Source organism: Pseudophryne corroboree, chromosome 3, assembly GCF_028390025.1.
Source record: "Pseudophryne corroboree isolate aPseCor3 chromosome 3, aPseCor3.hap2, whole genome shotgun sequence".
In the NCBI taxonomy this organism is placed as follows: domain Eukaryota; kingdom Metazoa; phylum Chordata; class Amphibia; order Anura; family Myobatrachidae; genus Pseudophryne; species Pseudophryne corroboree.
The window spans coordinates 511,299,278-511,326,521 of record NC_086446.1 but is presented as its reverse complement, the minus strand read 5'-3'; the positions used below and the strand labels follow the sequence as shown (position 1 = coordinate 511,326,521).

At 46.1% G+C, this 27,244-nt stretch overlaps 1 protein-coding gene across 2 annotated transcripts in view; it reads right to left on the bottom strand.

The window, feature by feature from the left end:
- Nucleotides 1–27,244, bottom strand: part of MYH10 (myosin heavy chain 10) — a 321,458-nt gene that overhangs the window by 69,966 nt on the left and 224,248 nt on the right. For both annotated transcript variants that reach the window (XM_063961060.1, XM_063961061.1), the window contains 5 exons: nt 22,003–22,121; nt 20,902–21,054; nt 20,172–20,345; nt 5,051–5,224; nt 3,483–3,597 (listed from right to left, as the gene is read on the bottom strand). In XM_063961060.1, the coding sequence (XP_063817130.1) occupies nt 3,483–3,597; nt 5,051–5,224; nt 20,172–20,345; nt 20,902–21,054; nt 22,003–22,121 (735 nt within the window). The remainder of the gene's footprint in view (nt 1–3,482; nt 3,598–5,050; nt 5,225–20,171; nt 20,346–20,901; nt 21,055–22,002; nt 22,122–27,244) is intronic.

Genomic DNA, 27,244 nt, shown 5'->3' with positions numbered 1-27,244 from the left:
GTGCAGGCTTTCAGGTTTCTGACAGTCTGTAGCAAAGTGCACCTTTCTCTGTTAACAGTGCTGATTTCTGAGGAGAGAAGAAACATTGTTGCTAACACATGAACTGTCAGGCTGAGAAAAGCGCATTTCTGTGATTGACAGGTTAAACCCCCCCCTTGCCCAGGCACGCATCTCAACCAGTTCTAACGCCATTTTGAATAGCTGCCTAACCAAATTAACAACAGGTCTTTGTTGCACTTAATATATAAAATGTGATCTGTTATGAACCCTGCTGTCTCACCACGGTATTCTGGCTTCAAGTCCCCCATTCCCCGCAGTGCACCTCTAGCGAGCAACTTTGCAGGCTGTAGCTAGATCACGCTGCCACGTTGTGTGCGGTCAGTGCGTCAGTGAAGTGGAAAGCACGCTGCTGCTAACTGTGACGCCGGGAAGCTGATCTCCGTTAGCACTGTGAAGGAGGAGAGAGGAGGGGTGGCCGCTGTGGTGGACACTGCCGCGCTGTGTTCGGTCAGCGCGTCAGTGAAGACAATACCGCTGCCACGGCTACCTCTTACCCCGGGGAACTTGCGTTGGTGGGGGACGCGGCCGCCGCATATCTGTACAGGGAGGATGTACTCACCTGACCGTTGCAGCCTCAGGATGGTGCGGCTTTTGTTTTAGGGACAAACAGTGCTTCTCAGTTCAGCTCTGTTCTTCTTTGTGCAGCGTAACGCTGCTAGTGCCTAACCCGGACTCCACTTCTGTAGTTAAGTGGCGAAGGGTTCCTGAGGCCAAGGAACTAAGTCCCAAGAACTATAAGATTTAAAAAAATAAATAAAAAAAAGATGTAACTGAGCAGGAGCTCAGTCAGCAGTGACCGGCTCCCTCGGCACAAATTCAAAACGGAGAGATGATGGGGGATATAGGGAGTGGAGCCTGTTTCACTTCTTAGATTACTTAAAGTGCCAGGTCCCTGTAAGCCATCATCATCACCCGACAGTCTTGATGTTTTGCCAGTGTCCACTAGTGGCTGACAGAAAAAGCAGTATTGTGCTTTTAAATAAATCAATAACCAAATGTTAAATAGAAACTCATAGAAAGTGCATTAGGACCAAAATATTCCAATTTAGGATACAGAAGGTTCTGCTCTTATTACCTACATGTATACGGTGATTAATACAAGTACAACACCGATAATCCAGAACACTTGGTTACAGCACTGTGTCGGATTATCGGTGTTATGACTCCACCACGCTGCCTTGCTAAACCCTCCGGCAGCCTAACTAAGCCCTCCCGCAGCCTAACTAAGCCCTCCCGCAGCCTAACTAAGCCCGGCACTTGATGTGTCCGAATAAAAAAGAGGTTTCCGGATAATCCGTTATTATCAACCTCAACCTTCAAAGCACCTTCAACATGTCATGTTTTGATGATTACTGTCTGTAGAAGCAGATGGGATAATTACTGGCACAGCCAAACAAATTAACTCGCCTGTGCATGATTAACAAATAAATATGAGTCAATGGTGGTGCTTAAGTACTGGAGTTTAGTGCTAATGTCCCGAGACATTATACCTCCCAAGGGTCCAGTGCTCCAATGGATTCAGAGAAAGGATTTTACGCAAGACTTATATACACTGCTCAAAAAAATAAAGGGAACACTTAAACAACACAATGTAACTCCAAGTCAATCACACTTCTGTGAAATCAAACTGTCCACTTAGGAAGCAACACTGATTGACAATCAATTTCACATGCTGTTGTGCAAATGGAATAGACAACAGGTGGAAATTATGGGCAATTAGCAAGACACCCCCAATAAAGGAGTTGTTCTGCAGGTGGTGACCACAGATCACTTCTAAGCTCCTATGCTTTCTGGCTGATGTTTTGGTCACTTTTGAAAGCTGGCGGTGCTTTCACTCTAGTGGTAGCATGAGATGGAGTCTACAACCCACACAAGTGGCTCAGGTAGTGCAGCTCATCCAGGATGACACATCAATGCGAGCTGTGGCAAGAAGGTTTGCTGTGTCTGTCAGCGTAGTGTCCAGAGCATGGAGGCGCTACCAGGAGACAAGCCAGTACATCAGGAGACGTGGAGGAGGCCGTAGGAGGGCAACAACACAGCAGTAGGACCGCTACCTCCGCCTTTGTGCAAGGAGTAACAGGAGGAGCACTGCCAGAGCCCTGCAAAATAACCTCCAGCAAGCCACAAATGTGCGTGTGTCTACTCAAACGATCAGAAACAGACTCCATGAGGGTGGTATGAGGGCCCGACGTCCACAGGTGGGGGTTGTGCTTACAGCCCAACACCGTGCAGGACGTTTGGCATTTGCCAGAGAACACCAAGATTGGCAAATTCGCCACTGGCGCCCTGTGCTCTTCACAGATGAAAACAGGTTCTCACTGAGCACACGTGACAGACGTGACAGAGTCTGGAGATGCCAAGGAGAATGTTCTGCTGCCTGCAACATCCTCCAGCATGACCGGTTTGGCAGTGGGTCAGTAATGGTGTGGGGTGGCATTTCTTTGGGGGTCCGCACAGCCCTCCATGTGCTCGCCAGAGGTAGCCTGACTGCCATTAGGTACCGAGATGAGATCCTCAGACCCCTTGTGAGACCATATGCTGGTGCGGTTGGCCCCGGGTTCCTCCTAATGCAAGACAATGCTAGACCTCATGTGGCTGGAGTGTGTCAGCAGTTCCTGCAAGACGAAGGCATTGATGCTATGGACTGGCCCGCCCGTTCCCCAGACCTGAATCCAATTGAGCACATCTGGGACATCATGTCTCGCTCCATCCAACAACGCCACGTTGCACCACAGATTGTCCAGGAGTTGGCGGATGCTTTAGTCCAGGTCTAGGAGGAGATCCCTCAGGAGACCATCCGCCACCTCATCAGGAGCATGCCCAGGCATTGTAGGGAGGTCATACAGGCACGTGGAGGCCACACACACTGCTGAGCCTAATTTTGACTTGTTTTAAGGACATTTCATCAAAGTTGGATCAGCCTGTAGTGTGTTTTTCCACTTTAATTTTGTGTGCGACTCCAAATCCAAACCTCCATGGGTTAATAAATTTGATTTCCATTGATAAATTTTTGTGTGATTTTGTTGTCAAAACATTCAACTATGTAAAGAACAAAGTAGTTAATAAGAATATTTAATTCATTCAGATCTAGGATGTGTTGTTTAAGTGTTCCCAAACCTAGGCAGGACTACATATATCTCCTTATAGTGCTTCAAGCATTAAGTGCTAGTCTAAAAACTCTGCTCTAATTCCAGCACTACTCTACACCCATGCATTCACCTCCGCATAAGGTGTCATAAAAAGAGGCTCTCTGGACAGTCTGTATGTCTAGGAGGAGCGGGAAGTTAAGAGAAGACACAAGAGAGACTGTTTAAAGAGGATTCTCTGGTTATGGACCAAACATATGAACATATATCAACTATCAGCATATTTATCAATGTGAGAGAACAGTTCACAAATACATCACAGAGCAGTTTACATACCATCTTTCCAGAGTTCAGCCACAAACTTGTCTGTAGACTGGTGAAGCAGTGTGGCAACATTGTCATTCAGAGGGTCCATGTTCTTCATTAGCCATTCATCGGCTTTATAATCCACCTGTGTGAAAAGAGTGAACTAAATCAATAACAAATACCAGCAGGATTTTCAGTTTGATTACATATAATGGTTCTCTTCTTATATCATGCTGCGTTTATCTACCACAGGTCTGCCAAGGGTTTGCCTTTGTGTCCTTTCCCTCTGCTTAGACCTGTCAAGCATGTCCGGTCTACAAGGCTTACAGCATTTTCCAAATGATACCATACATTAAGTGACTTCATGCAAGTCTCAGTATTCTCTATTCCTATTCTTGTGGTTACGAAATGATTATTCAATGATTATTCTTGTTGCTTAATAATTTTATGAGGGTATACACTTAATGACTATTACTGTCAGTAATGATATATCTGCAAACAAAAACAAAGCTGAAAATAAGAATATATGCCTAAATTTTCTTTTGCCAGTGTGTGTTCCTGTTGTCACTCGCCATCAATATAAACTGTGGCTGCAATTGGTTCTAGCAGGCACATGTCAGCTAGCAGCTGCTTGCAAAACAAAAGAAGTCCCAACCATAGGGGAGATAATAGCTAATGTGTGTCATATATATTCCATGGAATACACGACTAGCACTCTAATGAACTACTCCAAATGCTTTACCAAAACATGGGAGCCACGGACTTCCCCCAGCATTTAGCTGATACCTCTAATGTACCCCTCTCGCTTATTCTCGGTGCAGACATGATGTCCCTGAGACCAGTCTGCTGCTTAGCAGATACTTGGGAGATGTCCATAGTCAACCCCACCCGCTTTCTTTTTCATTGTGGGCAGGCACCCTACTCCCTCTTTACAGCTTACACTCTTTTACGTATTTCTTCTCCGTACTTTACTATACACTATAAAATTGGATGATATACCTTTTTGTGTACACGTGAATTACACAGACCTACTGTTTTTTTTTTTTCCCCTCCCATCTTCTACGATTCCTGATTATTATGGGTATGGGTCGTTGGATAGACACTACTTTGGTCGACAGTCATTAGGTCGACCATGGAAGGTCGACATGCATTAGGTCGACAGGGCCAATAGGTCGACATAGTCATTAGGTTGACATGTACTAAGTCGACAGGTTAAAAGGTCGACATGAGGCTTTCGGCTGTGTTTGGTGTTGCTTTCCTCGATAAAGTGACGGGGAACCCAAATTAGTGCACCGCTTCGCTCACCATGCTTCGTTAAGTATGAATAAAATCCCCCAAAAATGAAAAAATAAAATAAATATATTAAAAAACAAAACTCAGGTCGACCTAACGACCATATCCCATTATTATTGTTGTACTATCATTCCATTTTATATCATGGTCTGTGACCCATAGTCAGTTTTACTATACTTATCAGCTTTTAGAAATCAGTTGTAATATTATTGCTCTTTGCACTATGTTATTAAATCAGTTTTAGATTTAAAAGCACTATTTTAAGACTCAAACACACACTGCAAGACCGGAGTACAACTACCTACCCTGCCTGCATAATGGATGATGGAAAAATCAGCCTTGTCTTTCAGCTGCCGTGGCTTCTGGAATTTAGAGTGGGTGCCCTGCTCCTGCACCAGCTTGTCCACAAATGTCTTGTCTGTGGCTTTGGGGAACCAACACTCTTCGTCCAGGAGGGCCAGAACCCCAGGAGGGTGAGCCTGAAAAACCCAAACACACAAATACACATTAGGCAAAGCTCATGAGCAATTTAAATTTCACAAATTGGTGATGATAGCTTCTTGCACAAATTCTAAAATAAAATATAATAACATTGGTTTCATGACCAACCTAAATAATATCCCATGAGAATAAAAAAGCTTACCTGTATATAATCAAAGAGGCATCCTGCTATTAAATCTTACAGGCGAGTATAATAGGAAGCAATGCCAGATCAGGTTCCTAACTGGTCTGGTATACCAGGGGTGTCATTCCTGGCAGTGAATTGAATTCTATGTCCGATTAATTAAACACGGCAGTGCGGTGCAACACAATGCGTGGCAGTGCAGCACATTGCAAGGTAGGGCAGCCGGCTGCACTTCTTTTAGTGGTGTCTGTCCCGGTAATGCAGTGCAGCGAGTTTCTTGTTCTTTTACTGTTACCTGGTCTCCCTTCCCCAGATCCACGTTGGTCCAGATATGCAGGGGGTGCATAGTGGATCATCAGAATTTTAGTAAAAGGAAAGTGCAAAGTCCTGTACCAATTGGGAGTACCATTATTTATATAGGTGCTATATGTAGTGCCCCGACCAAGTTTATATCAGAATGGGCATGATTAAAAAAGAAAAAGAAAAAACGAAAAAAAAAAAAGGATTTTAATACCTAACGGTAAATCCTTTTCTCGTAGTCCATAAGGGATATTGGGGGGGAAACTAGTACAATGGGTATAGATGATTTAAATTTCTTTAACTAGGTGTGCTGGCTTCTCCCCTCTATGCCCCCTCCCACAGGCAATTATAGGTAAAAACGTGCCCGAAGGAGAAAGGACATACATGAGAGAAGGAACATGATAAAGGGTGGAGAGATTTACACACCAGCACACCACAACATAAAACAACCAGCAACGGGCTGGTAACAACAACAGCAACAACTGAACAGGTAACTATAGAACAAGAACTTGCAGAAAAGTCAATGCACTGAGGCGGGTGCCCAATATCCCCTATGGACTACGAGAAAAGGATTTAATAGTAGGTAAATAAAATCATATTTTCTCTAGCATCCATAAGGGATATTGGGGGAAACTAGTACGATGGTGACGTCCCAAAGCTTACAGAACAGGCGGGAACGTGCGGAGACTGCTGCAGCACTGCCTGCCCAAACTGGGTATTCTCTTTAGCCAGGGTATCAAACTTGTAGAACTTTACAAAGGTGTTCTTCCCCGACCAGGTAGCAGCTCGGCTTAGTTGCAAGGCCGAGACTCCATGGGCAGCCGCCCAGGAAGAGCCCACTGATCTTGTAAAGTGGGCCTTCACAGACCTAGGAACAGGTAAGGCCGCCGACACATAGGCCTGTTGGATAGTAAGCCTAATGCAACGAGCAATGGACTGCTTTGAAGGGCAACCCTTCTTCCGAAAATCATACTGCACGAATAAGGCATTAGTTTTTCTGATCCGAGCCGTGCGCTTGACATAGATCTTCAAAGCACGCACAGCATCCAAAGCCTCCGGAGGAGAAGCATCAGAAGTGGACGGAACCACAATAGGTTGATTCAGATGAAACGCGGAGACAACCTTCGGCAGGAACTGCTGTCTAGTCCGGAGCTCCGCTCTATCCTCGTAAAAGAACAAGTATGGATTTTTACACGATAAGGCCCCCAATTATGAGACATGTCGAGCAGAAGCCAGGGCCAGTAACATCACAGTCTTCCACGTGAGGTACTTGTCTTTCACTGTCATCAGAGGTTCAAACCAGGAGGACTGTAGAAATGCCAACACTACATCCAAATCACAGGGAGCCGCAGGTGGCACAAAAGGTGGTTGTATGTGGAGTACTCCTTGCAAGAAGGTCTGAACTTCCGGCAACACTGCCAATTTCTTCAGGAAGAAAATGGAGAGGGCTGAAATCTGGACCTTAATAGAACCCAGATGCAAGCCCTTATCCACATCAGCCTGCAGGAAACGTCCCAAGTGAAACTCTGCAGGCGAATACTTGCGTTCCTCGCACCAAGACATATCTCCTCCAGATATGACGACAGTGTTTTGACGTCACAGGTTTCCTGGCCTGAACCATGGTAGCAATAACCTTCTTGGAAAGGCCCTTGTGAGCTAGGATGTTCTGCTCAACCTCCATGCCGTCAAACGAAGTCGCCGTAAGTCCGGGTAGACAAAAGGTCCTTGCTGAAGATCTCTGGTAGAGGCCAAGGGTCTTCGATGGACATGTCCAGAAGATCCGCGTACCACATCCTCCGAAACCAATCCGGGGCAATTAGAATTGCCTGAACACCCTGATTTCTGATTCGCTTTAGCACCCTTGGGAGCAATGGAATCGGAGGAAACCGGTAGACCAGCCGGAATGGCCAAGGCGACGCCAGTGTGTCCACTGCCCTCGCCTGGGGGTCCCTGGTGCGTGAGCAATACCAGGGAAGTTTCTTGTTGAGACGAGAAGCTATCATGTCTATTTGTGGGCAACCCCACCGGTCGATGATCTGTTGGAACACCAGATGGTGGAGCCCGCATTCTCCCGGGTGGAGATCGTGATGACTCAGGAAGTCCGCCTCCCAGTTGTCCACACCCGGAATGAAGATTGCCGACAGTGCTCTTGCATTTCTTTCCGCCCAGAGGAGTATCCTTGACACGTCTCGCATGCAGGCTCTGCTTTTTGTCTCTCCCTGCCGACTGATGTACACCACTGCTGTGGCGTTGTGAGACTGTACTTGGATCGTGTGATCCTTGGGTAGAGAAGAGTCCTGAAGCAGAGCAGTGGAGATCGCCTGAAGTTCTAGAATGTTGATCGGAAGGAGGGCTTTGTGGGCTGACCACCTGTCCTGGAACTGAGCCCCCTGGGTTACAACTCCCCATCCTCGAAGACTTACATCCACCCTGAGGAGTATCCAATCCTGGATCCCGAAACTACAGCCTTCCAGTAGGTTGGCGGACCACAGCCACCACAGGAGAGAAAACCTGGCCTGAGGTGACAACCGTATTATCTGGTGCATCGGTGTGATCTGGACCACTTGCTCAGGAGATCCAATTGAAATGTCCTGGCATGGAACCTTCCACACTGGATCGCCTCATATGAGGCTGCCATCTTGCTCAATAATTCTATGCAAGGATGGATGGATATTCGAGTAGGCTAGAGAACCATGCAGACCATCTCCTGAAGTGCTCTCACTGTGTCCCCTGGGAGGAACACCTTCTGGGTCACAGTATCCTGCAACATTCCCAGGAACAAGAGCCGCTGAGTTGGCTCCAGGTGGGACTTCTGTAAATTGAGAATCCAACCATGGTGTGACAGAAGTTGGATAGTGCAGACTTTAATGGAGCAATAACAGGTCCCGGTCTCCCAGGCCTGCAAGCACTGCTCGCAAGTATTCCACCTGGAACTTGAAAATGTTTAGGCACGGGTTCAAGGATTGTAGATCCAAAATGGGCATTACCGAACCGCCTGGTGTCAGTACCACGAACAGGTTGGAGTAGTAACCCTTTCCCTGTTGTTGCAGTGGCACAGGAACAATGACTTGAGACGGATTTGAAAAATCATAAGGGAGGATGGCCGTCAAACTCCAGCTTGTAGCCATGAGAGAGGAGGTCCTTTACCAAGGTATCCTGGCAGGAGCTCTCCCAAACGCGGCTGAAGTGACACAGTCGAGCTCCCACCTCGAGATCCCCTCAGGGTGGGTGGGCAGAGTCATGCCGAGGCCTCAGTGGAAACATAACTGGTGCTCTCCTGTGAACATGCAACGGCTGGGTTTTCGGTCTCCTCTATAGTGCCTCTAGTCGTAGTGGAGGCACCTCTGGCCCTAGAACGAAATCTGTTAGATTGGAAGGACTGAACAGACGGGGCCGGGTAGGAACGCCTAGCCGGTGGGGCTCCAAATGGGAGAAATGTGGATTTCCCTGCAGTGACTCTGGAAATCCACATATCCAACTCAACCCCAAAGAGCCATTCCCCAGAAAATGGGAGGGATTCCACATTACGTTTGGATTCTGCGTCCGCAATCCACTGACGCAACCACAAGGCCCTGCGCGCCGACAATGCCATGGCCGACGTCCGAGCATTTATGTTACCCATCTCCTTGAGGGAATCACAGAGGACACGGGCAGTGTCCTGAATGTGTTTCAGGAGGGTTTCATAGTAAAGGAGCCCAGGGCAGGCAGCACCGCCTTCTTAGACAGGCGATAGACTGAGACATCCACCCCAGGGGGTTCCTCCCAAAATGTTCTACCTTGAGGAGCAAATCAGAAAGTGCGCAAAAAACTTTCTGGACACTTGGAATTTTTTCGTCTGGATTTTTCCAGGCCTGTTTGAATAAGTAATCTAACTATGGAGATTCAGGGTAAGTGACATTGGGCTTGTTTTGTACAAAGAAAAACGACTGCTGTGAAGCAGCGTTCTCTGGAGGGAGCTGTAATACATCCCTTATAGCCAAAATGAGGGGTTCAATACCCTGAGTAGAATCGGGATCCAGGTCATCCCCATCATCTTGTATATCATCATCTGTATCAGGTGAACCACGCATCTGGGAAATTGCATGAGAGAGGGGGGGCTGTGCATCAGCCCTTGCAGCTAAATCTGCAACAGCTTGCTGCAGTAGCTGAGTTTACTGCACATTAGCAGCGAGCTGGTATGACATATCTGACATCATAGTTTTAAGAGACCCTAACCAGTGGGGCTCTGTACCCTCTCCCCCGACCTCTTCACTAATTTGTAAAGATTGACTGCATTGCTCACAGAAAATAGAGTCATTAGATAATGGAGAGAATCTGGTGTGAGATAGATACTGCACAGCTTGTGCTTACCCATATTTCACAGTAAGTACAAAAACATACACACAGACAGTTATAATGCAAGCCTGCCCTACTGTATGCGAGAGGAGACACAGAGAGGGAGAATACCAACACACCCTGAGCTGCACAGCCCCAATGAGACTGTCAGCTCTGTAAATCACAGTAACACTAACAAAATGCAGTCCTAAATAGGCTCAGAATAGTGGACACAAGCGGCTCTCCCCCTTAGCTACACCCTGTACCAATTTCCAGCGTGTCTGTGAGGCAGGAAGCGCTCAGTGTGTGCTGTTGATGGCTGCTGTAAGCAGAAGGCGTCAAAACGCTGCTGGTCCCTCTGAGGAAGCTCCGCCCCTCCAATGGCGCCAGAACTGTACATATTATTTATACTGGCAAAGTCTCCAAATAAGCTTAAAACCTCACACAAGTGCTTAGTTAAGCAGTTTTGCGCCAGTGTACACACGGGGGATTCTAGCGGGACCCCCCAGGGAGGGTACCGTACGCTGCTTCCATGGTCAGACGCACTTTGAACCGGGGCCCCCCCTAGCGGGGTCCCCGGTGTGTACTCACCACCGATGTCACCTTCAGGCAGCATTAGGGGTGTGCGGCATGCCGCGGCAGGCAAGGCGCAGTGCCCCGCTGAACAAATAGACCCTCAGGACGGTGGTCCTGCAGCCGGGAAGCGGCTCTGCACCTCGCAAGGCCGGTGACCGTCGTCCCACTAAAACCCACGGCGCAGGTATACTGCTGCCCAGACAGCATACGGAAAAATAAGATTTTAAACCTACCGGTAAATCTTTTTCTCGTAGTCCGTAGAGGATGCTGGGGACTCCGTAAGGACCATGGGGATAGACGGGCTCCGCAGGAGATATGGGCACTTTAAGTAAGACTTTAGGTATGGGTGTGAACTGGCTCCTCCCTCTATGCCCCTCCTCCAGACCTCAGTTAGAGAAACTGTGCCCAGAGGAGACGGACAGTACGAGGAAAGGATTTTTGTTAATCCAAGGGCAAGATTCATACCAGCCCACACCATTCACACCGTATAACTTGTGTATAAACTAACCAGTTAACAGTATGAAAAAACCACATCGCATCAGTCGGAGACCGATGAAAACTATGTAAGCAAAACTATATACAAGTCTTGCAGAAGTGGTCCGCACTTGGGACGGGCGACCAGCATCCTCTACGGACTACGAGAAAAAGATTTACCGGTAGGTTTAAAATCTTATTTTCTCTTATGTCCTAGAGGATGCTGGGGACTCCGTAAGGACCATGGGGATTATACCAAAGCTCCCAAACAGGCGGGAGAGTGCGGATGACTCTGCAGCACCGATTGAGCAAACAGGAGGTCCTCCTCAGCCAGGGTATCAAACTTATAGAACTTTGCAAATGTGTTTGAAGCCGACCAAGTAGCAGCTCGGCACAGCTGTTGTGCCGAGACCCCTCGGGCAGCCGCCCAAGACGAGCCCACCTTCCTAGTGGAATGGGCCTTGACCGATTTTGGTAACGGCAATCCAGCCGTCGCATGTACCTGCTGAATCATGTTACAGATCCAGCGAGCAATAGTCTGCTTTGAAGCAGGAGCGCCAACCTTGTTGGCTGCATACAGGACAAACAGTGCTTCTGTTTTTCTGACTCTAGCCGTTCTGGCCACGTAAATTTTCTAAGCCCTACCACATCAAGGCACTCGGAATCCTCCAAGTCTTGTGTAGCCACAGGCACCACAATTGGTTGGTTCATATGAAAAGACGACACCACCTTAGGCAAAAATTGAGGACGGGTCCGCAATTCCGCTCTATCCATATGGAAAACTAGATAGGGGCTTTTATGAGACAAAGCCGCTAATTCCGACACTCGCCTAGCCGAAGCCAAGGCTAACAACATGACCACTTTCCAAGTGAGATATTTTAACTCCACTGTTTTAAGTGGTTCAAACCAGTGCGACTTAAGGAAACTCAACATCACGTTAAGATCGCAAGGCGCCACCGGAGGTACAAAAGGAGGCTGAATATGCAGCACTCCCTTCTCAAAAGTCTGTACTTCTGGGAGAGAAGCCAATTCTTTTTGAAAGAAAATGGATAAGGCCAAAATCTGAACCTTAATGGAGCCTAATTTTAGGCCCAAATTCACTCCAGTTTGTAGGAAGTGAAGGAAACGGCCCAGATGGAATTCTTCCGTAGGAGCATTACTGGCCTCACACCAAGAAACATATTTTCGCCATATACGGTGATAATGTTTAGCCGTCACATGCTTCCTAGCCTTTATCAGTGTAGGAATGACCTCATCCGGAATGCCCTTTTTCCGCTAGGATCCGGCGTTCAACCGCCATGCCGTCAAACGCAGCCGCGGTAAGTCTTGGAACAGACAGGGCCCCTGTTGCAACAGGTCCTGTCTAAGAGGAAGAGGCCACGGATCTTCTGTGAGCATCTCCTGCAGATCCGGATACCAGGCCCTTCGTGTCCAATCTGGAACAATGAGAATTGTCTGTACTCCTCTTTTTCTTATTATTCTCAACACCTTTGGGATGAGAGGAAGAGGAGGAAACACATAGACCGACTGGAACACCCACGGTGTCACTAGGGCCTCCACAGCTACCGCCTGAGTGTCCCTTGACCTGGCACAATACCTCTACAGCTTTTTGTTGAGGCAGTACGCCATCATGTCTATCTGGGCAGTCCCCACTGACTTTCAATCTGTGCGCAGACTTCCTGATGAAGTCCCCACTCTCCTGGATGCAGGTCGTGTCTGCTGAGGAAATCTGCTTCCCAGTTGTCCACTCCCAGAATGAACACTGCTGACAGTGCGCTTACATGATTTTCCGCCCAGCGAACAATCCTGGTGGCTTCCGCCATTGTTATTCTGCTCCTTGTGCCGCCCCGGCGGTTTACATGAGCCACTGCGGTGATGTTGTCTGACTGGATTAGAACTGGTAAGTCGCGAAGCAAGGTCTCCACTTGACGAAGGGCGTTGTATATGGCCCTCAGCTCCAGGACGTTGATGTGAAGACTAGTCTCTTGACTTGACCAAAGACCCTGGAAGTTTCTTCCTTGTGTGACTGCTCCCCAACCTCGGAGGCTCGCGTCCGTGGTCACCAGAACCCAGTCCTGAATGCCGAACCTGCGGCCCTCTATAAGGTGAGCACTCTGCAGCCACCACAGGAGAGATACCCTGGCCCTGGTGGACAGTGTGATCAACTGATGCATCTGTAGATGTGACCCGGACCACTTGTCCAGTAGGTCCCATTGGAAGGTCCTCGCATGGAACCTTCAGAACGGAATGGTCTCGTAAGATGCCACCATCTTTCCCAGGACTCGAGTGCAGTGATGCACTGAAACCTGTTTTGGTTTCAATAAGTTCCTGACCAGAGTCATGAGTTCTTGAGACTTTTCCGTTGGAAAATAAACCCTTTTCTGGTCCGTATCCAGAATCATGCCCAAGAAGATCAGACGAGTCGTAGGAACCAGCTGCGACTTCGGGATATTGAGAATCCAGCCGTGTTGCTGTAACACCTTCAGTGAAAGTGACACGCTGTTCAGTAACTGCTCTCGTGATCTCGCTTTTATGAGGAGATCGTCCAAGTACGGGACAATTGTGACACCCTGCTTGCGCAGGAGCACCATCATTTCCGCCATTACCTTGGTGAAAATTCTCGGGGCCGTGGAAAAACCCAAACAGCAACGTCTGAAATTGGTAATGACAATCGTGTACCGCAGATCTCAGGTACGCCTGATGAGGTGGATATATGGGAACATGAAGGTACGCATCCTTTATGTCCAGAGATACCATAAAATCCCCCCCTTCCAGGCTGGCGATGACCGCCCTGAGCGATTCCATCTTAAACTTGAACCTTTTCAAGTATAGGTTCAGGGATTTTAAATTTAAAATGGGTCTGACCGAACCGTCCGGTTTTGGAACTACAAACAGGATTGAGTAATATCCCCTCCCTTGTTGAAGTAGGGGAACCTTGACCACCACCTGTTGAAGATACAATTTGTGAATTGCATTTACCACTATCTCCCTTTCTGGGGAAGAAGTCAGCAGGGCCGATTTGAAAAACCGGCGAGGAGGCACCTCTTCGAATTCCAGCCTGTAACCCTGAGAAACAATTTCTATTGCCCAGGGATCCACCTGTGAGTGAACGCAGATGTGGCTGAAAAGTCGAAGACGTGCCCCCACTGGGGCAGACTCCCTTAGCGGAGCCCCAGCGTCATGCAGTGGATTTTGTAGAGGCCGGGGAGGACTTCTGTTCCTGGGAACTAGCTGTGTTGTGCAGCTTTTTCCCTCTGCCCTTACCTCTGGCAAGAAAGAACGCACCTCGTACTCATGTTTCTGGTGACCGAAAGGACAGCATTTGATAATGTGGTGCTTTCTTAGGCTGTGAGGGAATATAAGGCAACAATTTTGATTTACCAGCTGTAGCTGTGGAGACCAGGTCCGAGAGACCTTCCCCAAACAATTCCTCACCCTTGTAAGGTAAAACCTCCATATGCTTCTTTGAGTCGGCATCACTTGTCCATTGCCGGGTCCATAGGACTCGTCTAGCAGAAATCGACATAGCGTTTGTTCTAGAACCCAGTAGGCCAATGTCTCTTTGAGCATCTCTCATATATAAGACAGTATAGTTAATATGACCCCGGGTCAATAAAATGGTAACCTTATCCAGGGTATCAATTTCCGTCGATAAGGTACCTATCCACGCTGCTACAAAGCTACAAACTCCAGCCGACACTATTGCCGGTATGAGTAAGGTACTAGAATGTGTGTAAATGGACTTTAAGGTAGCCTGCTGTTTGCGATCAGCAGGATCCCTGAGGGTAGCCATATCTTGGGATGGCAGCTTTACTCTTTTGGATAAGCGTGTCCACGCTTTTTTCCCCCCTTGGGGAAGATTCTCACCGTATCCTGTCCTTAGTCGGGAAAGGATACATCCTAAGAATCCTTTTGGGAATCTGCAGTTTATTGTCTGGAGATTCCCAAGCCTTTTCAATAACTCGTCCATAAGATGGGGGAAAGGTTACCTCAGGTTTCTTTACCCTATACATGTGTATCCTCATGTCAGGGACAGGGGGTTTCTCTGTGATATGCAAAACATCTTTTATTACAATAATCATATATTGAATACTATTTGCCAATTCTGCCTGTAACTTTGCACCATCGTAGTCGACACTGGAGTCAGAATCCGTGTCGGCGTCAGTGTCTACTATTTTGGATAGTGAGCGCTTTTGAGACCCCGGAGGTCCCTGTGACATAGGGGAAAGGCAGGGTTTGACGCCTGTACATTCCCTACACTCAGTGCAATAAATTCACATTAGCACTAAAACATTCCACATATCCAACCAGTCAGGTGTCGGTGTTGCCGACGGAGACACCACAGTCATTAACTCCACCTCCTCCCTATGAGAGCCTTTTACCTCAGACACGCACGTACCGACACACCACACACTCAGGGAATCCTCTTATCTGAAGACAGTTCCCCCACAAGGCCCTTTGGAGAGACAGAGAGAGAGTATGCCAGCACACACCCAGCGCTATATGACCCAGGAAAAAAACACACAACATGTTTATCCAGATAGCGCTGTAATCTTTATTTGTGCGCCAAATTATGTGCCCCCCCCCCCTTCTTTAAAACCCTCTTTCACTGTGGATAAGCAGGGGAGAGTCCGGGGAGCTTCCTCTCAGCGCTGTGCTGTGGAGAAAATGGCGCTGGTGAATGCTGAGGAAGAAGGCCCGCCCCCTCAGCGGCGGGCTTCTGTCCCGCTAAAATATATAAAAAATTGGCGGGGGCTCTTTATATATACAGTGCCTAGCTGTATATATCTACTTTTGCCAGAAAATGAGGTTATATTGCTGCCCAGGGCGCCCCCCTGCGCCCTTACAGTGACTGCCGTTTGTGTGTGCTGTGTGGGAGCAATGGCGCACAGCTTAACTGCTGTGCGTTACCTCAGTGAAGATCTGAAATCTTCTGCCGCCTTTGAAGTCTTCTTTCTTCCTATACTCAACCGGCTTCTATCTTCCGGCTCTGTGAGGAGGATGGCGGCGCGGCTCCGGGACGAACTCCAGGGTGAGACCTGTGTTCCGACTCCCTCTGGAGCTAATGGTGTCCAGTAGCCTAAGAAGCAGAGCCTTGAAACTCACAGAAGTAGGTTTGCTTCTCTCTCCTCAGTCCCACGATGCAGGGAGTCTGTTGCCAGCAGGTTCCCTGAAAATAAAGAACCTAACAAAATACTTTCTTTCAGGAAACTCAGGAGAGCTCCCTGTAATGCACCCAGTCTCCTCTGGGCACAGTAGTAAACTGAGGTCTGGAGGAGGGGCATAGAGGGAGGAGCCAGTGCACACCCATACCTAAAGTTCTCTCTTAAAGTGCCCATGTCTCCTGCGGAGCCCGTCTATCCCCATGGTCCTTACGGAGTCCCAAGCATCCTCTAAGACGTAAGAGAAAAAATAAAAGTTTTAAATGAAATTGAAGAAAACTCTCTGGAGCTGCAGAGATGTGCATCCTCTCCTGAGGGCACTGTTTTCTATTCTGCCTGTGGGAGGGGGCATAAAGGGGAGGAGTCAGCACACCCAGTTGAAGAAATTTAAAGTGCACTGGCTCCTTTGGACCCAGTCTATACCCATCGTACTAGTTTCCCCCAATATCCCTTATGGATCTTAGAGAAAAATGTATTATTCATAGTGGTTGATGCATCAATGGCCTTGCTGGTATTTCATTATAGCTACAGTACTTCAGAGACAAGCTGTTTAATAGCACTAGGATCCAGTATGGGACCGTAACTAGAGGTTTAAGTTTGTGTATAACACTGCAGGAGTTCACCCAGCAAAGACACATTGTCTACCAAGGTGCGACACTTTAGCCTACTGAAAAACGAGTCCAGTTGTGTACACAATCCTAGTTTGCCCACTTCAAACAAACAATTAAAGATAAGGGAATCCACCCCTGCTAGAATGGCTAAGAAATCCACAATGGTTTTGGGAGGGTTAAAGGAATCCCAAAGAAGTGGGGGCTGAGTGAAGAAGCATGGAGGTTTAAATATGAGAAACAGACCAAAAAGAGTCATTATTGAGGTGGCATCCGGGGAGAGACTGGAGCCTATAATGTCCAGGATATGAAGAGAGACCTCCCTCAACCATCTGTCTGTACTGCAGGTGACTAGAACATTGTTTTTCTCCCTATTTTATTTCTTTAAATTGTAATTACTTGAGTGACTATTTAAGCTATTATATTCTTGTAACCTTTCTTTGCCACAACTATAAGCTTTGAAGTTTCTACTTGAATTAAAAATCTTAATTTTAGTTCTGGATTCTGTGTTTTTACACCAAAGCCCGAGAGGCTCATGTCACCTAATTTTTACGCATTAATAATTGTGTGTGCGGGTGAGAGAGCAGGAGCTTACTCTAGGCTTGACCCAAAAGGTACTTTTGCTGGCAGTTACCGCGTTGATTTACCACATGCGCTGGGGTAATCAGTAAGGTGTCACAAGCAGCAATTCTCAGATTGGCGCACCTGGAGAATCGTAGTGCCAGGAACCGTGATACTATCCATCAGAACATTTTTTGCACAAACGGAGCAGTGTCTAAAAACCAACTGTACTATCATTTTATATAGTTAGTGCATGAGTCTTCAACCTGTGACCCTCCAGCTGCTGTGGATCTACATATTCCAACATGCACTGCCTCAGTTTTAACATGCCTTAATAGCAAAACTGTGGCAGGGCATGCTAGGATGTGTAGTTCCACAGCAGCTGGAGGGCTGCAGGTTGAAGACCCATGAGTTAGAGTGACACTTTTTCTTAAATACATTGTGCCACCGTGCACATGATATCTGTGTACCTGCATATGTCTATGAAAGGCTAATAGAAGCCATTTGCAAACTGTAGCGCTAATATTTATTTTTATTTAGTGTACCCTGGCTCGAGTCTATCAACGATGTATATATCGTTGGGACTTAATAAGCCAACTACATGGCTGTTAGCTGTGCTGATTCAGCCTTATCGTTTTGTCTGTAACTTGGATTGATACTATATAACTGTATACACCTGGTCGAGTCTGAAAGCTGAGGCTACATTTTATGCTCTGAAAGTTTCAATATTACCTTTTAGTACTGCTGATTTTTCATTTGAAAATAAATGTGCATACATTGTGACCTTACTCTACAGGCCTAAGAGACAAACCTGCCCCTAAATCACTTAGCAGAACCTCTATCAAGGTTCCAGTAACCTTCAAGAGAATCACTGAGAAAACAAACCCCAGTGCATAGAACCGTTAAACCCATTCATCTAGTCTGCCGATTCACCCACTCCATCTGGGAATTTATTGATAAATCTCAATATAGGCTTGTGTATTCCAATATGATTATAGTGTAATAGTCACTTGCAGACAGTGGGTAGCCATTTGTGGGCTTATCCAATACTCAATCAATTTATAAACAAGTGACACGATAATCTCAGACAGTTTTGCAACAAAATGACTGCTTACATCCTGTGTAAGATATGGGCCCACTTAGATAATTATGGATAATTCCTTTTCTTCTAAAGACACCATGGCAGCCAATACAATGAGTAGCTTCCCTTCTAAATTAGGTAGAGATAGGTACATAAATGTTATGTCCCACATTAAACTACTATATGTAGGCGTCCCTAACTTCCCCAGATTCATTAGGTTGTTCTTCTACTACATTTGAAGAATCCGATTATGAATGGTGTATCTATCCTCTATATCCACCTTTCTCACATATCATGCAGTTTATGTCTAAAGCTGGGTACACACTAGACCATATTTTGGATGTTTTGTCGTTTTGAAAATAAATTGCGTCGTTTGCACATCAGCCAATGGGGTACACACTACCCAAATATTGGCACTAAATGTAATTTTCGGCAGAATCGTAACAACATATTGTGCATATCAGGCAGTTTGTATACCCAACTGCACAATTCCACAAGTCGCATGCGATATCTTCTGGCCAGCCGTGCTGCATGACCAATCAACATATCGCATGTGATCCAGTGTAGGATAATGAAGGGCGTAATGAGGGATTGTTCAATCGTTCATTAACTCATTCTGGTGTGTACCTCCAATAAGATATGTTTGCTTGTTGGCAGGCATATTGGCAGGGTGCACATCGGTCTAATGTGTACCCAGCCTTAGCCAGAGAACTGCACTTGATACAAAAGACACACGCGTTTTAAGCAGAAATAATCCCTTTGCACTCTACAAAGAATTTATTTTGTTGTGACGTGCAATCCTTCATCTTTCCCATTGAGCACTATATGAATACAGCCCTAATTTATGGACTTGTCGTGAGCGAGTGTGTTTCTATTTGGGATCAGGGTCTGGAATAAACAAGTAGTAGTTACTAGAGATAGAGAACAGTCAGATCTATTCCAGATCCTTTTTCATCTGGTTTGATATGTCTAAAGTGACATGATGCATGCTCATATAAAGAGCACTAGCTTTCCTACCAGCGCATCTTTTTTGAAACTTTATAAGCACATCGTGAGGGAAGTGGAGCGTAACCAATATTCGGCCAGTTTTATTAATCTAACTCTAACTATATTAGAAGTGAATGTCAAAAAAATGGGCTTCCATTGAGGTTTTAAGCGGACAAGGTTAAACCTTATTTCTACACATAATGGATCTGATTCTGCGTTGGATGCAAAGGGGCTGTGGAAGACAGATTTATGACCTTATGCCAATGTGAGGATCCGTACAGCTTCAAGCGGGAAGCCACACCGCCCACTATTTTTCCACCGACAGCCGCATGGTCATGATTAGTACTGGTACTTGCATCTGCTTACACTAGTTGCCAGAGATCTGTCAGAAATCAGCTTCCCTTTGCTGTACATGCAACTTAGAATAGCACAGAAGTATAGCTACACTCCCACAAGATGGATCTCTCGCACACAACTGCAGTATCACCACCCAAAAACGCTTATTTCAAGCAAAGGTTACTCCAGTTTTGTTCCACTCAACTCAGCACTGACCAGGAATACGCAGAAATGTGCACATTTGCTTCTGCGCAGTTAGGCAACATTCGTTATTTTCAGCAATATAAGGTGCTGTGTCAGACAACACATCAGACCCAGGATCACAGCTTCTCTATATATAGACAGATTCAAAGATTTCATTATGTCCTAATACAAATAGTTATGGTGAACTGTACTCCTTACCGGCCTCTCGATGAGGTCAATACAGGGCTGCAGGTCTAATCCAAAGTCAATGAAGTTCCACTCAATGCCCTCACGCTGATATTCCTCCTGCTCTAGGATGAACATGGTGTGGTTGAAGAGCTGCTGCAGCTTCTCATTAGTGTAATTGATGCAGAGCTGTTCAAAAGAATTCAGCTAGAAGAGGAAGAGACTAGTTAGCTATGCCATTACCATTAGAAGAAGAAAAACAACACATAGGGGACAAAACAAAATAAAACATGAGTTTTTGGATGATATAAATAAATGAATGTCCATTTATTTTCCCCAGAGGCTCTTTCTTCAATAGACATCTTCCTGGTGACCTCAGTAGTATAAAACATGCTTTGGTGACACTAGGCACTGGTGAAAATGAACAATAATACAAAAAGGACTGAACGGAAGATCACCAGCAGGACAACACATTTGTCTTCAGAAACTCTGGAATTCATTTGGCATTTTAGAAAGGATGAAAGTGACATGTATTGATGGAGGAATATCATAGCATTACCAGTTTGCTACAAACATTCAACTCTCGTTCCTCATCTAATAAGGGGACTAAACAATTCAGTTAACAGAGTTTTTGGTCTTTTAAAACGAAGAACATGACACCACCCATCCCCCTAAAACAAAAACACACACTGTTAATATTTCACATTACTATTTTTTAGCCCACATTACAATTTATCTAGCAACATCACAATCTAATACTAACCTCAAAGATCTCAAAGCCAGCAATGTCAAGGATGCCAATGAAGGATGCTCCCTGGCGCTTAGTGCGGTCCAGAGCTTTGTTAATCCGATGGACCAGCCAACGGAACAATCGCTCATATGTAGCCTTAGCCAGAGCTTCCACAGCAAAATCAGCCTGCAATGAAAAGGTAAAAAAAAAAAAAAAAGAGTCACCCTCACCACGTCCCCAATAGTGTAGGATATCCTTCCCCTTTCCCATCCCTGGGAGTCAGAGGAGGAGTCAGGTTATTCCATTTTGAAATAAAATGTCAATCCTATTTTATGGTTAGCTCAAAGTTAATTATATTATTTTCTTTAATCATTTAGGAAATTTGGTGGTTATGAAAAATAAAAACCCAAAATGAAAATATACGTATTACTGCTTACAAGTATGAAATAATGTTGCCCCAAGTAGAACAATGGGAACCCATTTATAAGGTCATGAGCCACAGTACAAGAATCTCTGGTCTAGGTTCTTGACTGAACTACATGCATATTACAATGAATGTCATTTGTACAATATAAAGCAGCCAACTTGTAGATCCAACCATAAGCCCACTGGTTCTAGGGAATTGTAATATACATTCTCATAAATATTGGTTCATCTGTTATAATGGCTGCCCCACTGCTCCTCAGTGATATCACTGGTTATGTATTAGCTGAGTGGTTGAAATTTAAAGCCTATTTCTTCAACCTACAACCTAGCGAGACCCAATAGTTACAGGTGACTGGAGGAAATTAAACAAAATGGAGCACAGTAAGTGTTACACTAAACAAAAGAACACATTAATTGTGGAATACTATGTGTGACATGATCGTACAGATGTGCAAAATATGCTTGTGCCAAATAAAGAATAAAAATATTATATACTCTGACATATACAGTTGTCACTTAATACAAAAGTAAATTTAATCACAAGGATCATTGGATTTGTAGCTTGGTACCTCCACACATACAATTAAAGGAGTTGTTGGTATAATACACAAAGGTAATACAGATGTAATTCCTAATCAGAGGGTACATCCCCCGTTATAAGAGAATAACTTTTAATGGTGCTTCGTGCGTTACATGGCCTTAGCTCACCTGTTCCTTTGTCTGTGCCTTTTGTACGTAGTCCCTGCCCACTTTGATACGCGGGGTGAGGATGGCTCGAGTAAACTCCATGACATTCATGCCCAGCAGGTGGCAAAGTTTCTGTGCGGCTGGAACAGAACACAAAATGAGGCCCTGCGCCTGGTCTATATCAAGTACACAGCTCACCTCTCCATAACCCGGTTTGAAAGAAGGGCCAGCAAGAGGGAAGTTTGTAGCCAAATCGCTATCAGCTGTTGGAAATCAGCCTCTCACTGCATACTAATAACCTACTATAACAAATCCAGACATGTGTTTGCCAAGGAGTGCTTTGAGCAGTTGGATACTGCATTGTTTTATTTAGTGCCTCTGAAAAGAATCAATTACACAACTAAATAATATTTTTACATGGTACAAATGCTTCATTTATAGCAGCTGAATGACCACTAAAACTGAAAGCTTCTCTAGGTCTCATACCAAGTGGCACTTAACTTGAATTTGATATGCATTCAAGTGCGCATTGTAGGCTTCTCGATGAATCTACACGTGGCAAATACAAAACACATACACAAACAGTACACACACAAAAAAAACAAAACAACAAGTTGTGTTCCCAGAAATAAAGTAAATGACATTGGTTATGGCAACAATTTAAAAACACCAGTAGTTACAAGCCTATATAGTTTACACATTACCCACTGGAACAGAGACAGAAATTTTGTGGGCTGAGCAAATAATGTTGAGAATACGTGCCTCATGCTGCAATTCTCAGTGACTACATAAGCTAAATACGGATAAGAGGCCACAAAACTGCTGACTCCATTTTGGTATGGTGGAAAAAAAAAAGAAGCTTCTAATCATATTCACAAATATATATGTGCAATAGTTATAGCTAAGAACATTTCTGAACTACAGGATAAGTGTTATGACAAGGGGTGTGAACTAATAGATCAACACCGCGAAGGTTAACAGTCAAGGGTCGACACCATCAGCTTGGCATTCAATGGTCGACATGGTCAAAAGGTGATTGGTTGACTAAGGTCGACAGGGTCAAAAGGTCAACATGCATGTGGCTGAAACAAAAAAAGATTGTCAAATTAATATCTTTTTTTCCCCTTATTTTAGCCTACCCCTCCCTAGTGCCGAACCCTAACCATACCATTCAACAGCCTAACCATCCGCTCCAGCAGCCTTACCCTAAATCCTCCCCCAGGTGCCTAACCCTAAAATAAGAATTTACTTACCGATAATTCTATTTCTCGGAGTCCGTAGTGGATGCTGGGGTTCCTGAAAGGACCATGGGGTTCCTGAAAGGACCATGGGGAATAGCGGCTCCGCAGGAGACAGGGCACAAAAAAGTAAAGCTTTACTAGGTCAGGTGGTGTGCACTGGCTCCTCCCCCTATGACCCTCCTCCAGACTCCAGTTAGGTACTGTGCCCGGACGAGCATACACAATAAGGGAGGCATTTTGAATCCCGGGTAAGACTCATACCAGCCACACCAATCACACCGTACAACTTGTGATCTAAACCCAGTTAACAGTATGACAACAGAAAGGGCCTCTTAAAGATGGCTCCTTAACAATAACCCGAATTAGTTAACAATAACTATGTACAAGTATTGCAGATAATCCGCACTTGGGATGGGCGCCCAGCATCCACTACGGACTCCGAGAAATAGAATTATCGGTAAGTAAATTCTTATTTTCTCTATCGTCCTAAGTGGATGCTGGGGTTCCTGAAAGGACCATGGGGATTATACCAAAGCTCCCAAACGGGCGGGAGAGTGCGGATGACTCTGCAGCACCGAATGAGAGAACTCCAGGTCCTCCTTTGCCAGGGTATCAAATTTGTAAAATTTTACAAACGTGTTCTCCCCCGACCACGTAGCTGCTCGGCAGAGTTGTAATGCCGAGACCCCTCGGGCAGCCGCCCAAGATGAGCCCACCTTCCTTGTGGAGTGGGCTTTTACAGTTTTAGGCTGTGGCAGGCCTGCCACAGAATGTGCAAGTTGAATTGTGTTACAAATCCAACGAGCAATCGACTGCTTAGAAGCAGGTGCGCCCAACTTGTTGGGTGCATACAATATAAACAGCGAGTCAGATTTTCTGACTCCAGCCGTCCTTGCAATGTATATTTTTAAGGCTCTGACAACGTCCAACACTTTGGAGTCCTCCAAGTCGCTAGTGGCCGCAGGCACCACAATAGGTTGGTTCAGATGAAATGCTGATACCACTTTAGGGAGAAAATGCGGACGAGTCCGCAGTTCTGCCCTATCCGAATGGAAGATTAGATAAGGACTTTTATAAGATAAAGCCGCCAATTCAGATACTCTCCTGGCAGAGGCCAGGGCTAGTAACATAGTCACTTTCAATGTGAGATATTTCAAATCCACCTTTTTCAATGGTTCAAACCAATGGGATTTGAGGAAATCTAAAACTACATTTAGATCCCACGGTGCCACCGGAGGCACCACAGGAGGCTGTATATGCAGTACTCCCTTGACAAAAGTCTGGACCTCAGGGACAGAGGCCAATTCTTTTTGGAAGAATATTGACAGGGCCGAAATTTGAACCTTAATGGATCCCAATTTGAGACCCATAGATAATCCTGATTGCAGGAAATGTAGGAAACGACCCAGTTGGAATTCCTCCGTCGGAACCTCCGATCCTCGCACCACGCTACATATTTTCGCCAAATGCGGTGATAATGTTTCACGGTGACTTCCTTCCGTGCCTTAATCAAGGTAGGAATGACTTCTTCTGGAATGCCTTTCCCTTTTAGGATCTGGCGTTCAACCGCCATGCCGTCAAACGCAGCCGCGGTAAGTCTTGAAAAAGACAGGGACCCTGCTGTAGCAGGTCCCTTCTCAGAGGTAGAGGCCACGGTTCGTCCGTGAGCATCTCTTGAAGTTCCGGATACCAAGTCCTTCTCGGCCAATCCGGAACCACTAGTATTGTTCTTACTCTTCTTTGCCGTATGATCTTCAATACCTTTGGTATGAGCGGCAGAGGAGGAAACACATACACTGACTGGTACACCCAAGGAGTTACCAGTGCGTCCACAGCTATTGCCTGTGGATCTCTTGACCTGGCGCAATATTTGTCCAGTTTCTTGTTGAGGCGAGACGCCATCATGTCTACAATTGGTCTTTCCCAACGGTCTATTAACATGTTGAAGACTTCTGGATGTAGACCCCACTCTCCCGGATGAAGATCGTGTCTGCTGAGGAAGTCTGCTTCCCAGTTGTCCACGCCCGGGATGAACACTGCTGACAGTGCTATCACGTGATTCTCCGCCCAGCGAAGAATCTTGGCAGCTTCTGCCATTGCACTCCTGCTTCTTGTGCCGCCCTGCCTGTTTACATGGGCGACCGCCGTGATGTTGTCCGACTGAATCAACACCGGCTTTCCTTGCAGGAGAAGTTCCGCCTGGCTTAGAGCATTGTAGATTGCTCTTAGTACCAGAATGTTTATGTGAAGAGACTTTTCCAGGCTCGACCACACTCCCTGGAAGTTTCTTCCTTGTGTGACTGCTCCCCAGCCTCTCAGGCTGGCGTCCGTGGTCACCAGGATCCAATCCTGAATGCCGAATCTGCGGCCTTCTAATAGGTGAGCCTTCTGCAACCACCACAGAAGTGACACCCTTGTCTTTGGTGACAGGGTTATTCGCAGGTGCATCTGCAGATGCGACCCTGACCATTTGTCCAACAGATCCCTTTGGAATATTCTTGCATGGAATCTGCCGAATGGAATTGCTTCGTAAGAAGCCACCATTTTTCCCAGGACTCTTGTGCATTGATGTACTGACACTTTTCCTGGTTTTAGGAGGTTCCTGACCAGATCGGATAACTCCTTGGCTTTTTCCTCTGGAAGGAAAACCTTTTTCTGAACCGTGTCCAGAATCATTCCTAGGAACAGCAGACGAGTTGTCGGGATTAAATGGGATTTTGGAATATTCAGAATCCACCCGTGTTGTCTTAGCACCTCTTGAGATAGTGCTAAAGCTGTCTCCAGCTGTTCTCTGGACCTTGCCCTTATTAGGAGATCGTCCAAGTATGGGATAACTAATACGCCTTTTCTTCGAAGAAGAATCATCATCTCGGCCATTACCTTGGTAAAGACCCGAGGCGCCGTGGACAATCCGAACGGCAGCGTCTGAAACTGATAGTGACAGTTTTGAACAATGAACCTGAGGTACCCCTGGTGTGCGGGGTAAATCGGAACGTGTAGATACGCATCCTTGATGTCCAAGGATACCATAAAGTCCCCTTCTTCCAGGTTCGCTATCACTGCTCTGAGTGACTCCATCTTGAACTTGAACTTTTTTATGTAGAGGTTCAAGGACTTCAGATTTAGAATAGGCCTTACCGAGCCATCCGGCTTCGGTACCACAAATAGAGTGGAATAATACCCCTTTCCTTGTTGTAATAGGGGTACTTTGACTATCAACTGCTGAGCGTACAGCTTGTGAATGGCTTCCAACACCCTCTCCCTTTCGGAAGAGACGGTTGGTAAGGCAGACTTCAGGAAACGATGAGGAGGATCCGTCTCTAATTCCAACCTGTACCCCTGAGATATTATCTGCAGGATCCAGGGGTCTACCTGCGAGTGAGCCCACTGCGCGCTGTAATTTTTGAGACGGCCCCCCACTGTCCCCGAGTCCGCTTGAGAGGCCCCAGCGTCATGCTGAGGTTTTTGCAGGAGCCGGGGAGGGCTTCTGTTCCTGGGAAGGAGCTGCCTGTTGGTGTCTCTTCCCTCTTCCTCTGCCTCGTGGCAGGTACGACAAGCCCTTTGCTCTCTTATTTTTGTAGGAGCGAAAAGGCTGCGGTTGAAAGGTCGGTGCCTTTCTCTGTTGGGGAGTGACTTGAGGTAAAAAAGTGGATTTCCCGGCAGTAGCCGTGGCCACCAAGTCTGATAGACCAACTCCAAATAACTCCTCCCCTTTATACGGCAAAACCTCCATGTGACGTTTTGAATCCGCATCGCCTGTCCACTGTCGTGTCCATAAGGCTCTTCTGGCTGAAATGGACATAGCACTCACCCGAGATGCCAGTGTGCAAATATCCCTCTGTGCATCACGCATATAGATAAATGCATCCTTTATTTGTTCTAACGACAGTAAAACATTGTCCCTATCTAGGGTATCAATATTTTCAATCAGGGATTCTGACCAAACTACTCCAGCACTGCACATCCAGGCAGTTGCTATAGCTGGTCGTAGTATAACACCTGCATGTGTGTATATATTCTTT